Raw genomic sequence first — 24,407 nt, 5'->3', positions numbered from 1 at the left:
TTTATTTGGTTTGGAGACCCATTAAATTACAATTGGGTGGTAAATTATGAGGGAGTACACAGTGCTAATTTATTGCTTCTTTGGGGCATACTCTACAATAAAATGATGGTCCTTTACATTATGTATATACATAGGTAATTTTCCTTTTGCAAAAAAAAAAGTATTTTTAAACATTTTTGTAACAGGATTTAGATGTTTTTGTAACATGATTGAATTTCTTCTTTCAACCTTAAAAATAGATGTATTGAGCTGTGACCCACAGACCTACTTGTTCAGTTTGGGGTGGAGTAAAGTAGGGATTGAATAGCATTTAAAAAAAAAAAACCACAACGTGATCTCTCATGGATATAAGCTTTGATATCTCTCATTGGCTGTTAACATTATAATAGGGCTAGCAGAAGTCACAACATAAGGCAACTATTTGGATTACCAAAGGGAAAAAAAAAAGAATACAAGGAAAATTTCTGTAAGGATATTTCAAAGGAGGTATCAAGTAGCAAGCATATTAAAGAGTGGTGTTATGAATTTAATACATCTGTCAAATGGAAGACTTCTTGTCTTTAGGTCTATGGAAATGCAGGATCTAACCAGCCCACACAGCCGACTAAGTGGTAGTAGTGAATCCCCCAGTGGTCCAAAGCTTGATAACGCTCATATAAATAGCAATTCCATGACACCCAATGGCACAGAAGGTGAGTTTTTTTCCTTCTGATTATTATTTACCTAGTATTTTCATTTGTTAATATGGACCTTTTTAAAAAAAAAAAAAACTTTGCTATGGTTTGATTGTTATTGTCCATGAATGTCACTGTTGCTTTTTTAGTTTCCAGTTGCTAAAATGAGATATTTGCAAATAATTAACTTCTTATATTATTCTAAGATGAGTTATTGTCCATTCGCATAGCCTGAAAAGTATTGCTATTAATTATTTTTACTTATATCCCATTTTTGTTCATTCTTAAATATCAATAACTGGTCATGACCATTTTTCAATTAAATGAGCGGTAAAAATGTCAAATTATCTTATTTTATGCTACCCTTTAATAAATATAACTAATTTGGGTAAATTGTGAGATTTTAAAATAATAAAATATTTTGATTATTTATTGCTATTCTTTAAGCCATGGATATATAAAAAGTCAAATCACTTGTTTAGTAATATATTGAAGTTAAAATTAATGTTGCATACATATTTTAATAACTAATCATAGGTTTGACTCTTCTGTGGCATTCCATATCTGATTGCCTGTTTTAGATAACCTTGGGCATTTTAAAAATTTAAACATTTACATAGATGCATTATAGAATACATTAGCTATAATAACATGAATCATGAATGTGTGTTTATATAAATACACTGTTTATTTCTGCTCTCACCTAATGTAAGTATCTTTTGTTTGTTTACCCTGGCCCTAGAAGAGCAGAGACAGTGAGCCACTGTAATCTATAAAACTTAACATTTCTGTACACTGGTAAATGCAGAGATTTTGTTTCCAATAGAAGTTCAGGAAACTGTACCTCCTATAATTCATTATAATACAAATAAGATAGTTACATAAAATAAGTTGTTTCTCATATAATGTGAAGCTTATATTTTTTGTACCCAACAGAAACTTTTAGTAAGATTTTAAGTAATAAAATTTTCATTGATTTATTTAAAATGATGTCTTGTTAAATTGTCTTTCATAACTTAAGAAAAATAAAACAAAAATCTTCTTTAAAAATAATGAATTTCCAACTAAAAACCTTTTTTATCCACTTACACTAGGAAAAAAAATTACCTAAACTTAATTTATATGAATTATAGGAATACAAAAGAATTTATAAATTTATGTGACATCAAGCACAAAGCCGAACAGCTTTCGTTTTCTTTTTGTTTTTCTTTTGGCCTTTCCCTTCAGGTGACAACATGACTCTGCTCAACACTGCAGCCTGGTTTTTAAATATGAGTACTCAGACCACTGCAGGTTTGTGTGACTGTGGTGAACACAAACACACAGGTTTTAGTGGGCATTCAAAGATACTGGCAGAGAGCGTAGGAGAAACATCACAGAGAGAATGGGCAACCCTTCTAAACCTTCTTAGTCATTTCATGTGCTGGGATAAACCACCTCCTTGAGGAGGTCTATATACTGTCTGGTGAATGGTGGATAAGGACTTGGAAACAAGAAGGCTTAGTTTCAAAGTCTGCCTGTGACACTTTGTGTCTATGTGGCTAGATGTGTATCACTTCAACTTTTTTAAGTCTATGATTTATAGACTTGTGGCTCCCATCTGTGGACACAATGAGCAACTAAAAAACAATATATTTAGGTTTCTTGTTTGTTAAGTTATTCAGTAATTGAGTCCACTCATCATGTAACTCTATCAATAAAAAGCCTCAACTATATGTTGAAATGATCTTAATGAATCAATTAAACCTAAGCAATTTTTTAAAAAAGCAACTTTCCTACAATTTTGTTGAAACACAGTCTTACAAAATATGTGTGGACATATCTTATGTGTGTGGTGACTTTCTCTTTGGAGTGCCGCATTGTAGTGATGTGTGGTTTGCTCTTTTTCTTGCATGTGGAATGGTAAACTTCTTTAAGCACACACATTTTACAGCAGTTTGAAGGTGTTTTGGGAGAAGTGTAGCTTTACAAATTTTGTATAACAGGAGGTTATTTTGATTTTGTGAACAGTCAACACACCATGAGATCCTACCATCCCAATTCAGTCCACAGGCTAACTGAACATTGCTCTATAATCTAGAATTCCTAAGTTCATTTCCTAAATTCTAAAGTGGAAAGGGAGGTGATAAGGGAGACATACCTGCCTCAGAATGGCTATTTCAGGGCAGCTAAATGGTACAGTGGATTAGAGTACCAGCCCTGAAGTCAGGAGGACCTGAGTTCAAATCTGCCCTCAGACACTTACTAGCTGTGTGACCCTGGGTAAAATTCACCTAAACCTGATTGCCTAAAAAAAAAAAAGTAATTTAAACACAATTTTCAAAAAAAAATCCTATTAACTGATGCTCCTCAACACATTTTCAGATACATCTTGTACTAATACAAAAAAAATGGGACTTTGTAGATTGATATTTATGTGTCATTACTGTCATTTTTAGTATAGATTTCCCACACTATGGTTTAGTTATCCTGCTGAGCTGTGTGATTTTAGATACCTACACTGCTTTGAAAGAATAGACCTCGTGTTTCAGAATATGCCATACCAACCTGTCCTTTAAAATGACAGGGGATAGTTTATATTCTAACATGCATAAAACTATTCAGAAAGTTTTGGAGGATTTGAAGCTTAACATTATTTTTATACAATTTAGAATTAAAATTATTTTATTTTTATTATGCCTACCTCTTCTATTATGTGTTTCCTTCATTTCTCTTAGTGAACTCTAGAAAAATGAAGATTAAGGGTTGTTAGGTTATTGTTACCCAACACTCCTCTCTCTATGATCTTGTCATTCTGGTATTATTTCTTCCTTGTTATTTTTACCTGTTTTAAAACAAATAGGAATGTTGCAGTTAGCAATAATAATAATAATAATAGCTAGCATTTATATATGATATAAAATGAAATGAGATGATATTTATAAAAGCACTTAGCACAGTGCCTGGTATATAATAGGTACTATGTAAATGCTTTTTCTCTCCTTTCTCATCTCTCTCTAAGGTTTACAGAGAGGTTTGCAAATATTATCTCATTTTTTATCCTCACAACAATCCAGGAAAGTACTATAATCTCTTGTGGATAATAATGACATGGAACACTGGAAAACAAAACAAGAAAACCAAATCTTAATCTCTTATTACTAAAAACAAAAAGTCAAGAAGTCAATTTCTGCCCTTAACAAAAACAAAACATTGATTTGAAAGAAGGAAGATGCCAGTGATCAACATAGTTTTGTTTTTTAGAAATTTGGGAAGGTAATTGGAAATACCCTTGGAAATCATTTCCAAAAATCTTTATTAGCTCAGCAAAGACTACACATTTTTACACTGGCTCTGCCCACATTCATCTTGTCTACCTTTACACTTTTCATGCCTATCTTAACTTTTTCTACAAGAAAATGAAAACACAAGTATTTGTCTTCAAGAACATCTACCATCACTTCAGCAGAAAAAAAAAACAAATAAGGGAATGCAAAGGAAAAGCAGAGTGTTGCATTGTATGTGTAGCCCCTGGTTATGGGGTCAACACATGTCTTTTATGCCCTGAGTACACAGGTCAGTGCCTATTTTCATGGTCAATCAAAAAGATAAATACAAAAAGGACATGGAACCATGATTTCAAATACTGTGTTTTTCCCTTCTAGTCTCATCTTTTTTGGAATAGATAAGTGCTGGTTTTTTTTGGTAATAATAATAGTCAGCATTTCTGCAATGCTGTAAAGTCTACAAATCAAGGCTTGCAAGGACTTTACAAACATTATATTATTTTATTGTCAGAACAACCCTGGGAGACAAGTGTTGTTGTTATCTCCATATGAGGAAATTGAAAAAAAAAAACAGAGGTTAAGTGACTTGCCCAGGGTCACACAGCTAGTGTCTAAGGTCAAATTTGAACTCAAGTCTTCTTGACTCCAGTCCAGAACTCTATAGATCCACCTTACCACCTGTATCTCGTGATTAACTGTTATTTAGATTCTCCCACCACCACCACCACCTCCAGTTCCTAATTTTTTCTGAGTGTTACTTGTTATTATTGTTGTCATTATAATTGTTAACATCATCATCACTACCATTATTTTTCTAATTTGTGTTCTGATTGGAATTAAAATGAAATAATAGATAAGGACATGTATTAGCCACAGGAGAAAAAGGTCAAAGGGGAGGGAATAGAACAAAGGGGAAAATGATGAGAATTTTTTAAAGGCAAGTTAGACTTAGTAAAATATATATATATATATATATATTACATACATGTATGTAATATATATTATATATGTGTGTACAAATACATATTCCATAGGTTTTTTTTCATGTACGCGTAACAAGTATATCAATACTGAAAGTGCTGTAGTCACTGGGGTGGCAAACTGATGGAGAAGGCTGTCTTTTTATATACCTCAACTTCTTTATGCTCTTCCTTACTCTACTATTATTAACACTACATTGAATTTCAAGCTGCACATGTCCTTAATTTTCAATCTCATCTTGATTTTACCCATGATGAAGCTAAGACACAGATATGTCAAGAGACTGGCCCAAGATCACACAGTTAAAGCAAATTTGATTAAATTTTGGATTTTGCAACTTGTTATACAATGTGCCACATAATTTTTTTTTATGATCTTGGGGGAAATAATGGGGGAAATGTATCTGAAGAACTTTTAATTATTTAATGTGAGAGCTTAATTTGTAACTCTTCCCCCAAAAAGTTGCATATTAAGAAAACAGCTTAAGGGAACATTGGTGCTGCAATGGAAAGGAATTGGCACTTGGGAAATGTAGCTGATGTAAAAGAAAAGAAAACTTTTTAAAAAGAAAAAGCAACCTAGATAGAGGGTGAAAGGACCCATGACTCTAATCCTACTTATGCCATATACCACATCGATGACATGGGAAAATTATCTAACATCTCAGGTCCCCAGTTCTTTTATCTGAAAGTTAAGATTTTGGACCAGATCATTAAAGATCCCTTCTAGTTCTAAATCTCTGATCCTATAATGACTTCCAAGTAATGCTGGCTCCCAAGATCACCCTGATTGAATCCTCTACCCAGAATCTGTCCCCCAAATAAACAGCCAATTAAAAGAAAATTTAGTATATAAGATAATACATTAAATAAGTACTAGAAGTATATTAATTGGGGCAGCCAGGTGGCACAGTAAGAGCACCAGTCCGGGTGTCAGGACACCCATGATTGGTTCCGGCCTCAGATAATTGGCACCCACACAAAATAACTGTCCATGTAACCTTGAGAAAGTTACTTAGCCCCAATTGCTTAAAAAATAAGTATATTAATAAGCTTTTGGTTTTGTTTTGGGGGATTTTTTCTTTGCTTTTTGGAGGGGGGGAAGGCAATTGGGGTTAAGTGACTTGCTCAAGGTCACACGGCTAATAAGTGTTAAGTGTCAGAGGCCAAATTTGAACTCAGGTCCTCCTGATTCCAGGGCCTGTGCTCTATTCACTATACCACCTAGCCGCTCCAATAATGTTTTAATAATTAGCATTAGTGACATTTACAAAAGTTAACTATCATTTAAAATGTTATATGAAATTACATCATAGTTGAATATAATCGAAGTTGCAGGAATACTTTTAGGATGGTAAAAGTGAATTCTTTAAATTGTATGTAAATATATTCAATAAATGGGGGCAGCTAAGTGGCACAGTGGATAATGAGCCTGGATCAAGACATCTTCTTGATTTCTAATTTGGCCTCAGACACTTACTAGGTATATGACACTGGACAAGCAATTGACCCTGTGCCTCAATTTCCTTGTCTATAAAAGGAGCTAGAAAAGGAAATGGCAGCCCACTCCAATTGTCAAGAAAACCCTAAATAGAGTCACAAAGAGTGCATGTACATTAATGATTAAGATGGCATAACCTGAGTTTAGAGACAGACTTCAGGTAAAAGAGTTTCCTCAAGTTTTAAAAATCTGAAATGAAGAGAAAAAATATGCATGGCAAAAAAAAAAAAAAATGGAAGCAACCCAAATATTTCAGTTGGTATTAGAATCAACCATTTAAAGTGGAATTATTTTTCTAAATATGTTAATAAATGTTGTGGTTGGTAGTGTATTGTTATTATTAGTAGTACTTGTAAACAATAACAATAAATAAACAAGACTAATGAAAAATTAATAGGGAGGTCAGTAGAAAGTTGGGAAAGTAGCTCCTATTACCACTTTGATTGACAGAGTTAATCTTCCATGACAGACCTAGGTTGTATCATTATAACATTTTTGTGGGACTTTTGTAAGACTTCTCAAAATGAAGACATAGTCTTGAGAAGTATGCTTTTGGGAGTGAGATAGCTAGATGTCAGGAAGACCCGAGTTCAAATTCTCTCTGAGTATTATTAGTTGACCATCAGCACATCACTTAACTTCTGCCTTCCTCAATTTCCTTATTTGTAAAATGTGGATATTAAGAACATCCCCCACAGTTGTTGTTAGGATCAAATAGTATGATATATAATAAAGTGTTTTGTAAACTTTGAAGTCAATGAAATATTAGCTATGAATGATTAATTTTTTAAAGAAAGCTACAAATAAGTACTTAAGAGGTTCTCAAAACTGTACTAAACTCAGGAGATTCAAATATAAAAAGAAAAGACAGTCCTTGTCCTTAAGGAGCTTAAGCTCTTTTGAGAGAAATTCAAGGAACTTAAATTCTACTGGCGGAGATGATACATAAAGAGGTGGCCTGAGAAGGGATGCTTTGGTCTGAAAAGTTACAGAGATAGTGAGTGAGTCCATAGTAGAATATGTTACCACTAACCATCCAGGAACAATGGCAGTTACCTTAATCATGGTTCATAGTTCCAAAATTGTGAGGGAAGACTGGGAGGAGGGGGAGAGATGAGTGATGTGTAAAAGTTATCAGGCACAAGATAGCTGTCCAGACTGTGAAGGAGATAGTAGGAGAATTGGGAATAAAATTAATTTTATGATAGATGAATATCAGGGGTTGTAAGGTTTTCTCAAATCTGGTTTTATTCTCAAAGACGCACTTGGCAGTGGGGCTAAGAATTTTCATTGTTGCTGTTGTTTGTTTCAAGGTGTGAGAAGCAAATTCTGGCATAAAACTAGGTTTTAGTGATTACAAGATTTTTGTTTACTTAACCATCTCAACTTGATGTGACTTAGGGAATGAGGATCAGGAAACCTGAGTTCTAGTTCTACCTCTTCCACTAACTGGCTGTGCAACCTCTGTCATGCCACAACTTTCCTAGGCTATGTTTTCTTCATCTAAAAAATGAGATTTTTGAAGCCTCTCTTCCCCCCTAACATGAAAATTCTATTATTATACTAATTTTGAGGCAATAAATCAGCTGTTCCTTTAGATTTCTGGTTGTCATTCATCTGTTTGGACCTAAGATTGACCATTTAACATTATTGGTTTTGATGTATAAATTTGGAGTGCTATCTCTTTACCCAAGAGCTCTGAATATTAATTTTCTCTTGTTTTCCCTATAAATATTAAATCAAATTTTAAAAACTGCTTACTTTTTAACATGTTAATTGACAGTTTTTATTTAAGAGAAGCCAAATTAGATGCAATTGAAATCCTCATCTGCTTCACTAGGGTTTGAAGGATTCTGATGGTAATTTTAAGTGTATGTCTGAGTTGGTATGTCATGTTTCTGATACTATGATGCAGATAGAATCTTGAATTAAGTGGTCAAATTGTATGCATTTTGAAATGAATTTTATATATGTTTCCATGTAGAAGGAATGATAGGTTAATTTAATTTTCATGACTTACTTTTCTTTAACTATCTAAGATACATTTAAGACACTTTTTAAGTAAACCTCCTCTTTTATTTTTTTAAACATAGTTTAATATAAATTCCTAGAAATTTATATGTATTTGTTGTTTCTCATGTTGTTTTATTATGACAAAAATACTTCCATCTACTTGAAGTACTCTAAGTGCTTTCTCATTTAGGTATGACCATACCGATAGATAGATAGATAGATAGATAGATAGATAGATAGATAGATAGATAGATAGATAGATAGATAGAGAAATGAATGGATAAATGGATAAACAAATAAGCTGTCATATACAGATTTCTACAGTGACGGGTAGGGTAGTTAAGTGGCACAATGGATAACATACTGGTCCTGGAGTCAGAAAAACTTATCTTCCTTATCTGCCTCAGACATTTATTAGCTGTGTGACCCTGGGCAAGTCACTTAACACTATCTACCTCAGTTTCCTCATCTGTAAAATGAGCTGGAGAAGGAAATGGAAAACCATTCCAGTATCTTTGCCAAGAAAACCTCAAATAAGGTCATAAAGAATTGGACATGACTAAAAAAAAAAAACAATTGAACAACACGGGATAAATTTTAAAAGGTTAACATGTTTAAAATGTTTGTGATTAAATATCCTGAGGTACATGGAACAGTTGCTTATTATCATTATTTGTTCATTCATTTAATCTTTGTAGGATCTGGTGTCTGTGGACATAGGGTAAACATATTGAAGGTAGAAACATTTCTAATTTGTAACATATTAACATAGCTGCTTTTGATTATACTGTTATCCTGATGGGGATATTTCTTCAATATTAAAAAAAGTAGGAGGAAAATTCAAATTGTGCAAGTTTAGTGTTTGTGTATGTTTTGTAGCTTAATATCCTTATTGCTAAAAGATTTGAAATTCTTATTGTCATCTCCCAATGCCATTTAGAGCAAAATAATTGAAAATTGACTATAACCCCTTCTGCTATAGAATATAATTCTACAGCATAAAGCAGATTTGTACAGTACCCAATCCAGTGACCTCTTGAGACCAAAAGAATGTCTTATTTTAAGACATTTTTTCTATGAATCTGTTCCATGGGGTGAAACCAAAATATAGTTTATAGTGAGGCTCCTTGGTACGACTGGACTTATATTCCTACACAGAGTTCAAAATGCATCAGATATGGAAATTGACTTTCTCTTTTACTCACTTTCAAAGCTTTAACTTCATTCTAACTCTGTTAGCCATCTTCCTATGCTGAGCCTAATAAAAGGAAGTGTAAATGTCGCATTTTGAGTTGACTTTATTTTCATTTTAATAGTCTTGCTTGTTACTTTGTAGAATTTCTGGTTTCATCAGTATGTGTAATGCCGTATGAAAAAAAAAAAACCTGTTCCATCTCCATTCCCTATTTCCCCACTAGGACTTTTCATGGGGTTTAATTCTTATTTGTATATTCAAATTAATTCTTTATAGAGGATGCTGTTTCCTTACACAGTAAAGACCTTCCTTTTATTTCTTTGAATGTCTTGGGGGTACAGAGATACCATTTGTACAATGTCTAAACAATACCAATATAATATTCATAAGTGGTAGATTTTTTTTCTATTTGGGGTAGGCTAGTAATATTGAACATCACTTCAGTACTTGGAAAGATGTATTATTTTATCAGTTGATTCATTCACTATAGCATTTATAAACATTTATGTTTCAGGCACTGTGCTAAACATTTGGGGTCCAAAGACCAAATAAAATCTCTCTACCCTCAGTTATCTTCCAGTCAATTAGACACATATGTAAATATAAAATAATTCTGAGGGGAATACTAGCAACTCTGGGGATCAAAATAGGAAGTAGCACATGAGCTGAGCCTTAAAGGGAGCTAAGAATTCTACAAGGCAGAGGGCATACAGAGTGCATTCCTGGATTAGAGTCAATCTGACATTCCAAGACATAGAGGCAGAAGATGGAATGTTATGTATGGGGAACAGTTATTATGCCAGTAAAACATAGTAAGACTTTAAAAGTCAATTGAAACCAGATAATGAAGTGCTCTAAGTGACAAGCAAAGGAGATGATTTTTTTTTTATTCTATACATAATTTGGTGCCACTGGTGTTTCTGATGTGGCTAATATATTGGGGAAGCTTGAGACCCATTAGGAAGCCATTGCAATGGTTTAAAAAAGAGGTGGCAAAATCTAAACTAGGGTGAGGATCATGTGAATGGAGAGAAGACAGATTTGAGACAATTTATGAAAGTAGAACAGACAACCATGACAACTGATTTTAATATGAGGGGCAAGGAAGATTGAGAAATTGAGAATGGCTCACCATTGACCTGGTTGACTGGAAAGACAGCTCTGCCCTTTAACAGAATCAGAAAAGTTAAGCAAAGAGGAATGTTGAGGGGCAAAGATAATGATTCCTGTTTTTGGCATGATAAGCTTCAAGATGCCTATGAGACATCTAGTTGCAAATGACGAATAGGTATATGCAAATATGGAATCTGGAAAAGCACCTAGATTTGCATGCTTTTATGCATGCATGCATACGGATAGATGTCCATATGTGTGTATCTAGCTCTAGCTACAGTGTATATATGGATATATTTATATACATGTGGCTATATTTGTACATGTATAAGTGTATATTTATATGTGTGGAGATATAGATATACTTAAAGATATGGGATTCTTTGGCATAGAGAAGATGATTAAACCTATCAGATCTGACAGAATTTCTGAAGAAGGATATAAAGAAAGAGAATGAGAGCCTATGGCATAACCCAGCGGTATACCCATATATGGTAGCTAGAATATGTACCATGATCCAGCAGAGATGACTGAAGAGGGGTAGCATGATAATTGGGTGGGGGGGAGGGGGGGAGGAATCATTCCCCCAAAAGAAGCAAGGGGCAATGTGAAATGCTTCAAAGAGGTAAAAAAGGAGGAATACTGACAATTCACCGTCTGATTTGGTAATTTAGAGATTGTTGATAAACTTGGAGACAGCAGTTTCAGGTGAGTGTTGAGATCAGAAGTCAGATTGCAACAAATAGAAGAGAAAGGGAAAAGAGAGAAAGAGGAGGCAAAGAGTGCAGACCTTGCCCACCGTTATAGACCTAACAGTAACAAGAAGAAAAGATATAGAATGGTATGTCTTGAGGGTGTATGTTCCCTTTAAGAATGGGGGTGGGGTGGGGGAATTTAACATATTTGTAGGAAATAGGAAAGGCACCAGAAGATGGGAACAGATTTAAAATTATGAAGGAATTGAGAGTTATTGAAAGGGTAAGCTTTTAAGGCAGACAGGAGGAAATGGGATCAAAGATACAGGTAGAAGGTTTGGCCTTGATAATGACTAGGTTTCTTTTTTATCAAAAACTAGAGAAAGGGAGGAGAATGTGGAGGCTGATATCAAGGATTTATATGATAATGGAATTGAGGAGAAGGAGCTCCTGACAAAGTCACTATTTTCTCAGTGTGGGTTATGAGGATATCTATTTCTCCATGCCTTTGGAGACGGTTTTGCTGCATTGGTGTGCCCAAAAATATTCATCACCTGGAAGGCTGCTTTCTTAATGAATTTATAACTAGAGTGGTTTTCAGAAGACAGCCTAATACTGGGGCATATACTTGAAGTTTTTAGTGTTTGGTAGGATTTACCAAAGTTTGTACTCCACTGGTACAGCCTTAGAGAACCATGGTGAGCCATAGGAATTTGACTATAGTAGAAGCATTGTGCATTAAGAAGAAAAGTGTGATAACAGCAACTCTCAAAATTCTTTCAATCTCAGAAAATATTCTAATTAAATTAGTCCGTTTACACTTTCTCCTCTGAATTTGCCTTCAGAAATTTTTTGAAGTTCACCAAGGCATCAGATTGAACAAGCAAATCAAGACTATTCAAATGACTGTTAGTTTTCCTCCAGTGGTCATAGATGACATAAACATGCTCCTGGTGACCGTATATTCTGCCTAGGAGATACCAATATAATGCCTTTGAGTCCTTGAAAATTAAACTTACTTTGTCTTTGAGGTACCATTTATTAAATGGAAAAATGAGACAATGTCTCTGAACATTATGATAATTTTAAAGCATATCCCTACCAAATCCTTAGCTATGAAAAACATGGGGCATATATGCCTATTGCATTTTTAAGTCAAAAAATTCTCAGCTTGTTACCTTAAATTGTTTTATTGTATATTGATATTCTATGATGTAGCAGAAAGAATCCTGGAATTGGAATCAGGAAATCTAGACTGAACCCCCAGTTCGATGTCTATTAACCATATGATAAAGATCAAGCCATTTAACTGGTCTACCTTAAGTTTCCTCACCTATAAAAAAGAGGCAAAATCATATTTGTACAGCCTACATCCCAGAGTAGTTTTAAAGAATGTTCTTTTCAGATTTTAAAGTCCCATAGAAATGTCTTATTATAATTATTTTTATTGATCATAATGCTGAAAGAGACTTCTGGTAAGCTCCTAATATGTGTCTTATAAAGGCATTAAAAAACCTGTAATGCATTTTTGCAGAAAAAGTAACTTCTAAAGCATGCTCATTATTTTTCTGTACATTTTAATTTGCCAGGCATTGGCAGGGAGGGTCTTCAGTTTTTATTTTAGCCCTGTCCTGTTATTGCCCAGGGAAATATTCAATGAAACATTGTTCATGATGATGATGATAAAGATATATACACATACACGTACACACATACTTATTCCATTTTGTGAAATCATTTTTATTCTAATGAAATATGAATTAGAAATGCTTATACTATTTCTCCTTCTGATAATGAGGCAACATAACGTTGATATAAAAATTCCTACTATTTAGTGTAAATCTGTAGCACTAGACTCAAAAATATTATGACATCCTTTAAAGTCAGTTAATATTTTTAATTTACCAAGAAGAATGTTTGGATAATGACAAAATTATGAAAATTCATTTTTATCCACCTTATCAGTGCTAAATCATAAAACTGATAATATTTTAAAGTAAATATTTTATATTTAAATATATTTTATTAAAATTATTTTAAATTAAAATATAAAATAATTAAATTATTAAGATTATTAATATATATTAAAGATATTTTATATTTAAAGATCTATAAAGATAAAAATTAAAGATAATATTTTAAATAAAACTATAGACTGTAGTTTTCTGTACCAAACTATAGCAGAATATCCTAAGGTTCTAAAGGACTATTTTCTTAAATCCTTGAAAATGGCTATTCCCTTATGAATGTATGCTGTATTTATGCCATTTAATCCAAATTTAATTTTGCATTTATGCCCATGAATTCTGTCCATATTAATAGTAACTGAACATTTCATAAGCTTCCTTTTCATGTCTGCAAGCTAGAGCTATGTTAGCAATAACACAGAGGTTTCTAGGGCATCTGAGGATACCATCTATTTCTATTGTTAACAATTAAAAACATTCAGGCCACGTTCTCAGTTGAGAATACAGTAGAATAACACAAAATGTTCTACTCCGATGCTAAGGGGGAAAAGTTGGAGAACACTATGGAGAAGAAAGTCACTTAGGCAACATGAATATTTGGACATTTGGGAGTAGAAAGGTTGCTCAGTATTACTGCCTCAGTAATTTGTGAAATTTTGTTTCTATGATAAAATAGAATCTGCCTGTTGACCTGGTAATAGGGCTTGAGGATGCTTCAATGGATGTGTGATCTCATCAGTATGGGTTCCCCCTCTACCACTATACATTACAATCCATCCATACCTTTTAAATTATTTTACTGATATGTTTTATTTTTACATTGCTTACATAAATAGGCAATATGTAAATTATATAGCTGACATATATTTCCCTCTATCTTTCTCCACTTCTAGAGAGCTATTCTTATGTCTACGGTTTTTTTTAAAACAGTAATGAGGGAAAAAAATCAGCAAAATGTATCAACACACCAAAAAAAAATCTGATGTTTTATATAATTCTGTTCCACACACGTGGATCCCTCTGTAAGGGAATTTTGAGGAGGGGAAAAGGTGTCATCTTATTGCTTTTCTTTGGGACCAATGTTATTCTTTAAATAATTTCACAACATTCAGTTTTTATTGTTTTGTGGTAATTGTTCTATTTTTATTGTTGTAATCTTTGTGCATTTTGTTTAATTGGTTCTGCTTATTTCTGTTTGCATCAAATCCTAATATAATTTAGTCCATGCTTCTTTGTATTTATTGTTTCCTACATAAAATTTCATTATATTCAAAGACCATTTTTGTTTAGTTATTCTCTAATCAGTGGGCATCTATTTTATTTCTGGTTCTTTGCTATCATAAAAAGTTCTGATTTGAATATTTTATTACATGTGGATTCTTTCTTTTTTGTCACTTACCCCCTTGGGGTATATACCTTGCAGTGGACTTTCTAGTCCAAAGGACATAACCATTTTAGCATTCAGTTTGAATAACTTATAATTGCTTTCCAGAATGGTGTAATGTTAATGGTATGTAAGATCTTCCCCGCCCATTAATAGGCCTCACCTGGAGCCCATTAAAGGGAATCTTGCTTAGGGGAGGCTTGCTTGTAGGAAGGCTTTCACACCTTTTGCTAATTTCTAATTAGGCAGAGTCCAGAGGGTTGTGATGCCTTCTGTCTCTGAAAAGTGTCTATATATATGCACTCTGTGTGTGTGTATATATACACACACACACACACACTCTGAGTTGTTATTTTGCTTTGGGGGCTCACTTATGAGAAGGATCTTGTGATTTCCTTTTCTTAGTGCCCATACATTCAGAGGTCCCTAAATGCTCAGATATAAAGGCTCTCTCAATTCAGGGATGTATGTAAAGTACATAGTTGATTCAGGCAGTCAGAGCCTGTTGGTTTTTATTTCTGTGCTTGTATTTTCTCAGAAGTTCAGGGTGCTGACTTTTTCCCTGAACTAGTGAATATAATTGAAAAAAGATTGTTGACCCCTTAAACAGTTATTTTTCCTAGTAAAGCAGATCTAAGAACCTGTGGTAGCAGCCATCCTGGGTATGTCAGTGTGGTTGCTGCTACAAATGGTTGTACCAATTCACAGCTCCCCCCAAAATGTATTAGTGTTCCTACCTTTTCACCACCTCTCTGATATTGACTATCTCCATCTTTTGTCATTTTCCATTCACATCTGACCTGTATGCCTTATCTTCATATTGGCCAATAAATGTTTTACTGGTAGTCCACTCAATATTCTAGGGAATTTGCTCTAGACCTTTTGACATTATGCAGATGCTTGTGAATTGTATGGGTCTGCCTTTCTGTTAATACCTCACTCTCAATCAGTTGAATCAGTTATATTCAACAAGCTTTTATTAACTGTCAAATATAACTAAATACCCTGGATAAAAAAAAATTCAATACTCTCTGACCTCGAGTAGCTTATATGCTATTGACCCACTTCATTTTTCTGGCCATATGTCTCTTTGATGATATCTTTATTGTTACTTTTGGTGCTCATTCTGCACTGGCATTATATCCCAGTCCATTTATTCCCACCCTGCATCTCCTTAAAAGAATATTGTCTGGAAATAATGTTCTGTGGTAAAATAGGTATCCTTCTATTAACACTGGCCTCCTTTGATTGATTAAAAACTTCTTGAGGACAGAGACCATGTCTTCTTCTACTATATTTTTGTATAGTATAAGACACACAAGTTAGTCAAATATTTTTTAATGAATTAGGAACTAATTTGTTCATTATTTATATGGTGTGTTTATTTGTGAGTTCATGTGGGTAGATGAAAATGGGTATGAAGTGTGTATGTTATGACTGTTGAAAATAGGACATTTTGTAGGTTATGGTCCAGAATAATATTTCAGATACATCTTGGGCAAAATAGATCTAATGATTTTCTAAAATCATATAGTTGAGGTTCTAAATCATGGGTAGATTATCTACATTCAATTTTCATTGATTTCATGGTGATTATAACCGTATCTTAATTTTCTTTAAATCTCCCACAATACCTAGAATAGGTCTTTGCACATAGTGGAAACTAAATAAGTGATTGTTGAATAAATGTATTACTGTCTGGCTAGTTAGGGGAATGAATTAGTATAAAAGATGCTTTACTACTGTCTGATCCATGATATGTTTCAAAAGTTATAATAATTAGTGACTCAACTATTTTGTGTCCCTTTACCTTTTTACCTTTTCTCTCTTTTTGCTGCCCTCTATATGAAGGAAAAGTATTTTATCAGACAAAGAATGAAGATAAAACCTTACTTAATAAGTTTTGTTTCATTTAGTTATCTCCATTTCCTATAATCCTTAAATAACTTCTCTAATCCATCATAAATTGAGAAATGATTTTATCTTCATCTGAATGCATATAATTAGTGTAAGTGTTTATCTCATTAGCTTTTTTGGCTTGTCACAGTATTGACTCTTACTGATCCCACTAAATCCCACAAATGTTTTTACAAAGACTTTGCCATGTGGTAGAAGTATATTTGTTGAATGAATTATTAACTAGATGATTAATTATATAAAGGATGCATTTCCTATACATCTTTCCCCATCCTATACTTGTAAAATTTCTTTTTTAAAATCCAAGTCAATAAAAAAAATTAATTTAAAATTTAAAAAAATCTAAGTCAAAAACTATGCATTTCTTTTTATGCATCTTCCTCTTGTTTACTTTGACCCATAGTTCTATACTGCTCAGTTTTTTTCCCTTATTTCAATTTTGTCATCCAACATGTCTTTCCTACTTGTCACCTGAAAATTTGTGACTTCATTCCTATCACACAAGGTACAGGACAGACTCCTCTAGGTAGGTAGAAATTTCACCTCAAGGTTACATCATCCAGTTAATACTTATCTACCTGTTTAAAGATGCCATTCCATCTTCCATTTTGGATGCTTATTATTTTTTTGGTGATCCCTTCTACCCTTTCAACATTTTTGTGATGTTGCTAATGCCTAAAATGATTCAGAACTTGTCATGTGTGTAAGCAATAGTGTTGAACTGCTGCTTTAGAATATTTAAGTGTAAGAAATGTTTCAGAAAAGGAAATAAAAATTCTCAAAATTATCCTTATTTCATTATCATTTAAGAGACATTGATTTTTTTCTGGAAATCTCCCAGTTATTTTCTGTAAAGTTCTGAGATAAATCTACTCCTTTCTTCTTTGTTGTGGTACTAGAAATGATACTAGATTTGATGTAGTGCTGTGTCTGGAGTTTTGTGGATTCTTGATATGGCTAACCACTGACTTTTTTTACTCCCAAGGATATTCCACTGTATCCCCATTTTAAAATCTAAAGTTTATAAAGTTGTTTATATCTTTTCCTTACTAAATCTAGCTAACTGAATCAATAGAAATTCTAGAAATAAGAAGTTTTCCACTTTGTGTATATTTTATATGCTCCTAATGTCATTTTAATGTAAATGAAGTATACATTTTCTTTATAATAAAATACCCCTGAGCAAGTCTGGTTTTTGACTGATAGTCATTTTGAATGATGGTATGTAGAAATTTCAGAAAAGTGTAATAGTAGTCTTTCCAAAGTATCACCATGCCTTTTTAGAATCCTATTTAAACATTCAAGCTAGAGATTGGAATTTACTTTGAATATTCTAGTCCCAAAGTCATTCAAGGAGACTAAGCTCTGGAAATATAAAGACAACATGAAAAAATATTCCCCACCCATAAGAAGTTTGCATTATTCTTTGGAGATAGTATATGCAAACAATTGTGTGTGTGTGTGTGTGTGTGTGTGTGTGTGTGTGTGTGTAACACACATATGCACACTCAGGATGATTTGAAGAAGATGGAAACAACTAAGAGAATCATTAAAAGTTTCCTGTAGATGATAATACATGAGATGAGTGGAGACTTGAAGCTAATGATTTTAAAAAGGAAGAAGGGAGTGTATTCCAAGCAGGGGAGAAAAAAAAAAAACATAACAAATTGTAGACTCCATTGTGCAGGGTGTGTGTTCTTTGTTATCTATCTATAACTAGAGCCTAACTGTGTGCTTTGCACATATTAGGTACTTAATAAATGTTTACTTAATAGAATCCTGTTATTTGTAAGCACCATGTGGGCAGAGACCATGTTATATCTTCTTACCACTACTTGAACTTAGGAGAATGTTCTTCATATAGGATATGCTTGATTGAATTTCCATGGAAACATAGGGTGGTTATGGTCCAGAATAATATTTCAGCTACATTTTGGGTAAAGGAGATTTCTGTGAAACAGCCAGAAATCAAAATCACCATTAATAATGTTTTAATTGGAAATTATGCTTTGAGTTCCAAATAATTGAGTTTGGTGTACCATTAGTATTAAAGTGGGATAGAGAACAGAGTGCTAGAATTGGAGTCAGAAGGTCTTGGATGGAATCTCAGCTGTGTTCCAGGCAAACAAAATTAATTTTCTATGCCTCGGTTTGCTCATCTCTAAAATACCTCTCTGGCAAAAATTATAGTTCATATAAGAGAGCAGGAAAAAGAGAGAAAAGGTAAAAAATCAAAGGAACACAAAATAGTTGTCATTGATATTTGTAACTTTTACCAACTAAAATCTCTTCTCTTTTTCTTCCGTGGGTCTGGGGAAAAGTTATAATCAGGTGTCTGATGGAGTGAGCTATATAACCAGCTTGCAGGAGCTGATTGTTAAATTTTCATTATGAGCATTGACACCTTGAAAGTCAGTCTTTGCTACAAAGCAAGACTTGATTTGTTGTTTTATTGATTGACTAGACTTGAGAAAATGTTTAAGATTCAGATTAAACTTAAAAATGTGTGGAAGAATTTTTTTTTTCCCCAAAGAGTTCAGTTGTTAAACATTTACCAGCACTCAGGTTATAATGTAGACAGATACATATGATCCATGATAGTACATGATTGGAATAAAGGAGAGACTCAGGTAAGGTGCCAGGAGAATTTGAAGAGGGAAGGAGTCCCACTTAATTGGGAGTGAGTGGAAGTGTATCAGAGTACACTTCAAGAAGATGTGCACTTGATCTGAAACAGAAAGGAAGAGAGTTTTTAAATGGTAGTGAGTGATGATTCCATACATGGTAGATGGATGGCCTGCAAAATTCATGAAGTTAGGATGAAGTCAAAGAATAGCTGGTATTTTACCATATCAACAATAAGGAGTACCTAAGGGTTTTTGAGCAAGGAAATGATAACATTATATCAGTGTCTTAGAAGGACTATTTGGACAATTGCATCAAAAAAAAATACTACATAGGGAAGAGAGAACAGAGGCAAAGAGACCATTTTGAATGTTATTCCAACAGTCCGTATCATATCTGCCCTTAATTGAAGTAGCAGTTGTTTGAGTGGATAAATGAGAGCAAATATGAGCGAGATTGTGGAGACAGAATTGGCAGTATTTGACAATTGATTGGATGCAAAGAGTGATGGAGAGATGAGAGTCAAAATTAGAAGTAAATACAAAGGGGTGGCCAGGTAGCACAGCGAGTAAGAGCACTGGCTCCAGTGTCAGGATGACCTGGAGATCGAATCCCGGGCTCAGACACTTAGCACCCACCCAGAAACACCTAGCTGTGTAACCTTGAGCAAGTTACTTAACCCCAATTGCTTAGGGACAGCCAGGTGGCTCAGCAAGTAAGAGCACTGGCTCCAGTGTTGGGATGACCTGGAGATCGAATCCCAGGCTCTGACAATCAGCACCACACCCAGAAATAACTGGCCGTGTAACTTTGAGCAAGTTACTTAATCCCAATTGCTTAAAGAGAAAACAAAAGTAAATACAGAAATTTGAAAGTCATCAGTGTAGAGATGTTTATTGAATACAGCAAAGACAGATTAACTCACCAAAAAGACATCCAAGTAGACATGTCTAATAGGTACTTGCCAATGTGGGACTGCAATGTAGAGTGAAATGGAGACTAGAGATATAGATTTGAATATAATCTTAACAGAGGGGATAATTGAAGTTCTGATTGTGAGTTTATAGAGAGAAGGGAAGGCTAAGGACAAAGATTCAGAGAGGCTAATATTTAATGACCATAGCCACAAAAATACTGGTTGTGCTCAGGCATACCTTAATATTTAAAAAGCAGTTTTGTGTTTTACTTATAAAATTTATATATTACAAAGTAAGGTTTAATTGTTAAATTTAAAATTAATTTAGTAGTTTTAATTTATTTTGTTTAATGGATAAAAATAAAGTACTTTTTGACTGAGCATGCAACAAATTTGTACCTTAAAAATTACCAAAAATATTGCCTAGACAGGCATCATAATAAAACATATTGTGTCCCATTACTGTATTTCAAACATGTGTATGTTAGAGATTTGAGAGATGAGCTAAAGAGAACAAGGAGATAGAAATACACTGAAAGCCAAGGATGGAGAGAATGTCAAGAGGGGTGAGGTGATTGCCAATGAAAAACATTACAGAAAGATTAGGCAGGATAAAAAGTGAGGGGGAAAATTGTATTATATCATTGTTATTATATAACGTGTATGTTATATATATCATTATTATGTTTGGCAGTTATAAAAGGATAGTCCTTTTATGAAGAAGAAACATTAAAATTATTCTGCTTAGCTCTAGAAGACAGAAATAGGATTAATGAGTAGAAGTTACAAAGAAGAAGCAGGAATGAGAGGAGCTCCCTAATAATTTGAGCTAACCCAAAATGGAATGGGCAGTCTATAAAGCAGTGGATTCACATAACTGAAGAATTTCAAGAACTTGTAGGAATATTTCTCAAGGATCATAGGCTCATGTATTTAGAACTGATTGTCTTGTCCAACAATCTATTTTTTTACAGGTGAAGAAATTGAGTCTTAAGACCTTAAGTGACTTGCCCATGGTTGCATAGCTAGTATGTCTGTGATAGGATATAAACTCAAGTCTTTCTGATTCCAAGTTCAACACTCTATCCACTATGTCATGTTGCATCTCTGTTCAGATATGAGTTGGAGTCTGAGTCCCTTTCATCTCTGAGACTAATTTATTCTTTGACTGGGTGGTAAGTGAAGGTAGGAAGTATAGACTATTGTTCCAAAGAGTTTAGCAGAGAAGAGAGGAGCATTAAAAGACAACAACTTGAGAGGTTGGCGAGGAAAGGGTTTTTATAGGATGAATAAGACCTGATCATTTTTGTAGGCAGAAAGGAATGAACCAGTAGAGGAGCATAAGAGGGAGAAGAAATGCTATATTTATCCAAGTTCCCAAAGGATACTGAAGGAATTAGATCAAAGGAATGGATAGCAAGAGGGAAAGAGACTTAATCTTTCTAAAGAGAAGGGCAATATCACCCTCTTAAGACTGGAGGGAAACAGGATTAGTTGAGTGTGGGTAAAGAGGTTTTGAAACATGAAAGTGTTGAATGAGGGTGCTTCTTAGAAATGACCCCGATCTCCCCAACAAAGCAGGAAATGAGATTATTTGTGAATCAAAAATCTGTGACGTCAGTTAGAGTACTAGAAGACCAAATTTCTACATGAGGTCCAAGGAGGGGAAAAACATTTTCTACCGAAATATGAGAAATATGGAGGAGAGTAGCCTGCGATCTGACTGGAGTTCAGTAGTTTAACCTTAATAAGAGGGACATAATTGTATCTATTCATGTGAAAAATTAACCCAGAAGTATTGTGAAGTATGGGTTGTAGTTGTCAGAGATTACAGTCAGGATGATAAAGAAGTCATTCTAAATAGTGTAGGGAAGTAAAGGGGATCTGTAGTTATCAGCTAGGTGAGAAGGGAGACTGAGATGGATATAAAAGATGGAAGAGTAGAGCATAGTGAAGAAAATGTTGGATTTGGAGTGTCAATTCCTAGCTCTGGTAATTAACTACCTATGTGACCTTAAGCAACTTACTTAGTTTTGCTGGGTCTTAATTTCCTCTTCTGTAAATTGAAGAAGTTGAACTTGACCTTTGAGGACGCTTCCAGCTGGAACATTCTTGGTTCTAGATAGAATTGATAGGACTTGACAACTGCTTGGATATAGGTCACAAAGGAAAATGACTGAAATTCCAACTTGGGATTCCATAAATGACTCCAGCATTACCCCCACACCCACAGTAGGGTCTGAGACTCTGCTCTCCTTACACCTTCCACATGCCAGGCAGTGGAAAGAAGAGATTTCCCAGCCCCAAGCCTTTGAGAATGGTTTCTATGACCTAGGGCAAGGGTAAAAGGTATGGGGACATAGGGAATCAGGAGAATAGAGTAAGGAAAGGCATCCTGTTCTAATGGATCATAGGAGCTATAGGTTGGGAGAAACCTTAAGAGATTATCTAATCAAAATCTCTCATTTTACATATGAAAACGCTGAGGAGGAGTAACTGTGACTTGTCCAAGGCCATACAAGTGGTAAGCAGCAAAAGGTATATTTCAGCCTTCTGATTCCAAATCCACTGTGCCCTCTGCTCTATCATTTTACTTGAAATAAAAGCTGCTTTGTCTCCTAGGTTGGAGAGTCCTTCCAATTTACTCTCTTTTGCAGACTCTAAGAATTGATTTAGTAAATATCCTTTCCACGGCCCTTACTTGTTCCTACAGATCATGATTTCTTTCTTATATTCTATTCTGTAAGGAATCAGTAATATCAATTCCATTGTTTCAAGATTTTCTTTAAGGCTTTTGATCACTAGTCAGAAAAGAGAAAGAAAATGGAATAAAGAGAATCTTTTCTATGACTTGACTCCTTTTTCATTCAGAATCAGTAATAATAATAGCAAATTACAGTTTAAGGTTTATGAAACACCAGCTGAATAAGGAATGTGTGAATGAGAGAACAGATGACTTGAGAGTCACCAAGAAATAATGATTAAAGCTATGAGTGTGAAAGGAGAAAGTATAGAAAGCATTATCTTACCCCCCCCTTTTTTTTTGCCAGTCTGAAACTGAGTTTCAGATAGAGTGACTTGCCTGAGGTCAAAGATCAAATAAGTTTCAAAGCTGGTATCAGCATTTTGCTATGACACCATACAAATGTTCTGGCTTTATTCACAAGGAACAAAAGTGAGATTCATCTACTTTTAAAAGGGAAACAAGGCTGAGGTGGTTCTGGACATTCATTAGAAGACATCCTTAGACACAGATCTGGTAGCTCTTGGGGAAAAAAAGAGAGAATCTCTGATTGGGACCAGAGAGTACTACTTATGAGATCAGCCCTGGATCAGTTAGGGGAAAGGTAATAAAAAAATTCATAAAAGTAAAGGTAATAAAAAGAGAGGCTTGAAATTCAAAGCCAAAACATAAGAGAGAAAAAGGAAGCTTCTATGGCCATTAGCCATTCCTGGAAAGATAGACTGGAGCCAGATTGTGAAGGTCTTTAAATACCAAAAAAGAGGAGTTTGCATTTTATAAAAGTTTCTTGAGCAAGTAAGATGTCAGACATGGCCTTTAGAAATACTGTATGAGGTCAGTAGCTATGTGGAGCAAAGGTATCAAACATGGAACCCAGAAGACTCCTGAATTTGGACCAAAGGAGACTAAAATGTAGTTTCTAATTTTAATGTGTTGATATATTAATAATAATTATACAAATATAGGCAGGTATATGAGAGATAGAGAAAAGAGAAAGAGATGTGATTTTCAAAGTCAATATGTGGCCCATAGAGATCCTTATGTATGGTTTGGTGGCCCCTGTTTCTATTTGAATTTGACATCACTAGTGTAGAGGATGGACTGGAGAGGAAAGTGACTAGAGCCTTAGAGATCTGAAAGGTTAGATTTAGAATACTTGGATATATTAGATATTCTAAAATATGTTATTATATTATATAATATTTAAATCTAATCAAAATTGATTAAATTTAAATAAAGCCACCTGGAAGTATATATGGAAGAAAGAATTTATTAAGCACTTACCATGTACCGAACACTGTGCTGAGTGTTTTACAGACATTTCTTGTTTCTTACAACAACCTAGTGTGTTATTGTCCCCATTTTACAGGATTCAAGGAAGAGAAATAAACATTTATTAATTTAGCAAGCATACCTAC

The 24,407-nt window shown here is 34.1% G+C and overlaps 1 protein-coding gene across 3 annotated transcripts in view; it reads left to right on the top strand.

The window, feature by feature from the left end:
• EYA1 (EYA transcriptional coactivator and phosphatase 1) overlaps positions 1-24,407 on the top strand; it is a 345,032-nt gene that overhangs the window by 179,862 nt on the left and 140,763 nt on the right. For 2 of the 3 annotated variants that reach the window (XM_069100110.1, XM_069100111.1), the window contains exon 3: positions 565-692. In XM_069100110.1, the coding sequence (XP_068956211.1) occupies positions 569-692 (124 nt within the window). In that variant the 5' untranslated portion in view covers positions 565-568. Of the gene's footprint in view, positions 1-564; positions 693-1,901; positions 1,974-24,407 lie in introns of all 3 variants that reach the window. The other variant, XM_069100112.1, reaches the window with a different exon arrangement.

The sequence above is a fragment of the Petaurus breviceps genome, unplaced genomic scaffold, assembly GCF_028583685.1.
Source record: "Petaurus breviceps papuanus isolate PSGF00001 unplaced genomic scaffold, PetGlider_PUasm1.0 38, whole genome shotgun sequence".
In the NCBI taxonomy this organism is placed as follows: domain Eukaryota; kingdom Metazoa; phylum Chordata; class Mammalia; order Diprotodontia; family Petauridae; genus Petaurus; species Petaurus breviceps.
This window is presented reverse-complemented; position numbering and strand designations above follow the sequence as displayed.